The sequence below is a fragment of the Triticum aestivum genome, chromosome 7D, assembly GCF_018294505.1.
Source record: "Triticum aestivum cultivar Chinese Spring chromosome 7D, IWGSC CS RefSeq v2.1, whole genome shotgun sequence".
NCBI classification, from domain to species: Eukaryota; Viridiplantae; Streptophyta; class Magnoliopsida; order Poales; family Poaceae; genus Triticum; species Triticum aestivum.
In genome coordinates this window covers 355,099,557-355,103,603 of record NC_057814.1, presented here as the reverse complement: position 1 = coordinate 355,103,603, position 4,047 = coordinate 355,099,557, and the positions used below count along the sequence as shown (strand labels likewise).

General features: G+C 51.1%; 1 protein-coding gene across 1 annotated transcript; it reads left to right on the top strand.

Annotated features, from left to right (window-relative positions):
- The first annotated feature begins 245 nt into the window (after positions 1-245).
- Positions 246-3,542, top strand: LOC542980 (RNA polymerase sigma factor sigA). The gene is made up of 10 exons (XM_044582954.1): positions 246-627; positions 708-1,427; positions 1,593-1,791; positions 1,896-1,988; positions 2,077-2,205; positions 2,326-2,379; positions 2,476-2,553; positions 2,657-2,719; positions 2,793-2,905; positions 3,237-3,542. Exons 2-10 carry the CDS (start codon positions 730-732, stop codon positions 3,343-3,345), a joined length of 1,536 nt encoding a protein of 511 aa, XP_044438889.1. The 5' UTR covers positions 246-627; positions 708-729; the 3' UTR covers positions 3,346-3,542.
- Positions 3,543-4,047: the final 505 nt, after the last annotated feature.

Genomic DNA, 4,047 nt, shown 5'->3' with positions numbered 1-4,047 from the left:
GGTGAGGAGTAAAGGTGGCCGCCGCTGATGTGGCCAATGAGGTTGAGGCATGTACTTATCATTTTTGTGCGTCAAAGGAACTGCCGTGAAATTAAAACAAAGAGAGGGGACCATGTGATACATGTGGTAAGCAATTCAAACTATTAAAAAAACAAAGAGAGGGGACTGGGGACGTGTGGAGGCAACGGGGAGGGGACGATCTTTTCTTGCCAGGTGGCCCGGGCGCAGGATCTGGTGGTCGTGGCGCGCGCTCGGCCTCGGCGTCGAGACGAGAGGCCACCCGCGAATATCTCCCCCCGCCAATGGCCTCCCGCCCTCACTCACCCTATCCTCTCCTCCCCCTCCGGCCCGGCTTCTCCACTGCAGTAACGAAGTAAAACCAGCGCGCGCAGCAGTGGCGCCGGCTGCCGCTGCCACCGCACGCACGAGCGCACTGTTAATAGCCTCTCCGTCTCTCCGTCTCTCCTCTCTCTCGGCGTGTGGTGTCCATTGAGCTTCTAGTTACTTCGTACTACTAGCTAGTACTCCGTACTTGGTTATTGTCTCCGACGCCCGCGCCGTCGTCTTCCTCTTCCTCCCCTTCCCCTTCCCTTGATTCTTCGTCGCTTCCCCCGCGCCGCAGCACAGGTACGAGCTTCCTATCTCTTCTTTCTCTGTTTCTTGAAACACAGTGTTTTGTAATCCCTCGCCGCGCTCATACGGCGCAGATAACTAAACGGGCGGCGAGACATGACGGCGACGCCTGCCTTGATCGGGCTGAGCGCAGGCAACCGCCTTCTCAGCACGTCCTTCGGGCCGCCCAACGACCTGCTCTCCGACAAGGTCAACAGCCACATGAGCAGCGCGGCGGGAGACGCCCACGGCTCCTCCTCGCTGCAGTTCGCGCCACCGGCCGCGTCCAAGCTCACCGTCGCCGCGCACAGGCTCAAGCTCTCCCCACATGGCCGCGCGCAGGTCATGCGGGCCCTCAGGCAGAGCGCGCCTGCGCTCGCGCCGCAGCCTCCTCCGTTGTTGCCCGCCGACGAGTTCTCCCTCGATGCCATTATCCTGCTGCAGAGGTCCATGCTCGAGAAGCAGTGGCAGCTCCCCTTCGAGGAGGAGGACGACGACGACGGCGGCGGCGATGGCCACCATGTGGAGGCCATTGGTTCGGCCGAGGACGATGACGGCAAGGGCAGGAGCAGCTCCGTCGTCGTGGCGCGCTCCGGCGTCTCGGCGAGGCAGCGGCGGATGAGCGGCCGGAGGCGTGGGAGGTCCAAGAAAGGCAGCGGCGCCGTGCACCTGAGCATCAGCCCCGAGCTGCTGCAGAGCAGAAACCGCATCTACCTTCGCGGTACCGTCAGCAAGGAGCTCCTCACGCACAAGCAGGTTGTCCACCTCTCCAAGAAGATCAAGGACGGGATATGGCTGCAGCAGCAAAGATCAAAGTATGGGATGGGAGTGCTCTTCCCCAAATTCAGTGATCCATTCAACCAACATAGTACTATATGCTTCTCCGAATCCGAAATCAAGAACCATTGTCACTGCTGCTTTGCCTTGTGCTATCAAGTTGACACTTTTGCCTAACCTCTGAGTCTGAAACATTGATTCAGGCTGAAAGAAAAACTGGGGAATGAGCCGTCGTACAAGCAGATGGCGCAATCACTTCGGATATCGACGCCGGAGCTACGGTCAAGAATGCGCGAGTCGTTCCTCGCGAGGGAGGTGCTAACGATGAGCAACATCCGTTTGGTCATATCCATCGCCCAGAAGTATGACAAGCTGGGGGTTGAGCTGTCCGACCTGATTCAGGTAATCACATCCTCCTGTTCATGGGTATTTGTTTCACTAGGACAGTTAGCATGTTTCACAAAAATCAACAAGTAACATGTTGGGCAATCTGGCTGGTGATTCAGGGTGGTCTCATAGGGCTACTCCGCGGGATCGAAAAGTTTGATGCATCTAGGGGCTTCAGAATTTCCACTTACGTATACTGGTGGATTCGTCAGGTGAGACCTCTTCGCTCATCTCATCAGCACTATACTAATGAGAGAATCTTTGCACTCTTTATCCATTCATTACTTTCCTTGTTACCAGGGTGTTTCAAGAGCACTGGCCGACAACTCGAAAACATTCAGGCTCCCTACTTACCTGCATGAGAGGCTGATTGCGATTCGTGGCGCAAAGTACGCATTGGAGGACCAAGGGGTTTCTCCGACAACGCAAGTAGGGCGGAGTTCGGAGTAGCAGTTTTATTTGCGTGAAGCATTTCAATCGGCATGATTTTGTGTGTGTTCATCATGTTGCTCTGTTACTTCTTCTCTAACCTTTCGTCATTGTCCTTAGAACATCGCAAAGTTGCTCAATATATCGGAGAAGAAAGTGCACAATGCTACAGAGGTATTTACACATTTACCGTCCCATGTATGATTTCTTATGTTTAGTCCTTTTACACCTTTGGACTTCTCACAATGATTTTGCATCTTCAAAATGCAGGCTGTCAATAAGGCTCTTTCGTTGGATCAACAGGCATTCCCCTCCTTAAATGGCCTACCCGGAGATACACTCCACAGCGTAAGCTGTTACACTACCACACATTAAATAGCACCAAAATACTTTTTCACCGATGAAATATTCCTCGGGGTTGACTTTGATTTCCTCCTCCACTCATTCTCAGTATATAGAGGATCAAAATGTTGCGAATGACCCATGGCATGGATTTGAGGAGTGGTATCTAAAGGTAACCTTTATTGCTATTGTTGTTCGTGATTTTCAGTCAAATATGTTTTATCTTAAGATTCTGCTGATACCAGGAGGAAGTCAACAAACTTCTAAACTCAAATCTCACTGAACGTGAGAGAGACATTATTCAGTTATACCATGGTATAGGGAAACAATGCCATACATGGGAGGATATTAGCAGACAGTAAGTATTACTTCTTCAACTGAACAAGAAATTTTGCCATGCCTCGCGCTTATTAATTGCTGTCAAAAGCAAATGTCATCAAAGCAACATCACAATTTTCGGATTCCTTTTTTTTTGCCAAGGTTATTTTATCTCACAATCAAGTATTTGTTCGCCTAAAAATGTTTTCAAATTTCCGCATACAGTGTTCATAACGTCGACATGTTTTTCGACAAAGGGTGGATTTTATTAGCTAAAAATGGAGCATCAAGTGGATAGACCATTACTAACTGAACCACAGTTCTTTCTTGCCACATGATAGTCTAATCATGATCTTTGAAACATTCTTCAGGTTCGGGTTATCCAGGGAGAGGGTGAGGCAAGTAGGGCTTATCGCAATGGAGAAGCTGAAGCACGCCGCGAGGCGGAAAAAGCTGGATGCGTTGCTCCAGGATTACTGAGCTGAGGTGTTTTTCATGTTGTGCTGGACCGGATCCATACACACAGTGGTTGTATATACTCGAAAAGAGAGAGCGACAACATAGGTTACAACATTGAAAGGCTTGTACTGCCACTCACCTGCAAATAATCATACCTGTACATTTTGTGACAATAGGCATGCAATGATCAAAGTCTCAATGCCACATTTTCCTTGGAAGCCGTTCAAGTATTCTGTATTGTATATATAGTGAATGCCTCATGTAGCTTGGTCAAATAGAGCAAGACCTATCTCATGAATCTTTCTCCTTTGTTATTGGTATGGCTTGCTATCTAAAACTTTGTTGTTCTGCTGAAGTATGTTGCCCATATGACAAAGCAGAGGATACGAGAGCGATCTAGCGTTCGCGACCTAGTGATCTAGGCTACTGGCGGCTAAGCCATGCACCCGCCAGGGATGGGGGCGTCGGGGCGGTTCTTCACTGGTCACGACTGTGTTCCCCTAGTTCATCTAGGGTTCGGCCACGGCCGCCTTTGATCTCCCCGTCGCTGCTGGCGATGATGGCGGCGCTTGGGGCTTTTCCTTCATCGTGGCCCCTGGGCGCGACTATGTCGGATCTCGTGCGGGTCTTTGGAGCCGTACATCGGCCTGAGGGACCAGTGGATGGCTTGGATGGAGGACACTGGTCTCCGCATGTTCTCATGCGGTGGCCAAGGTGGACCGG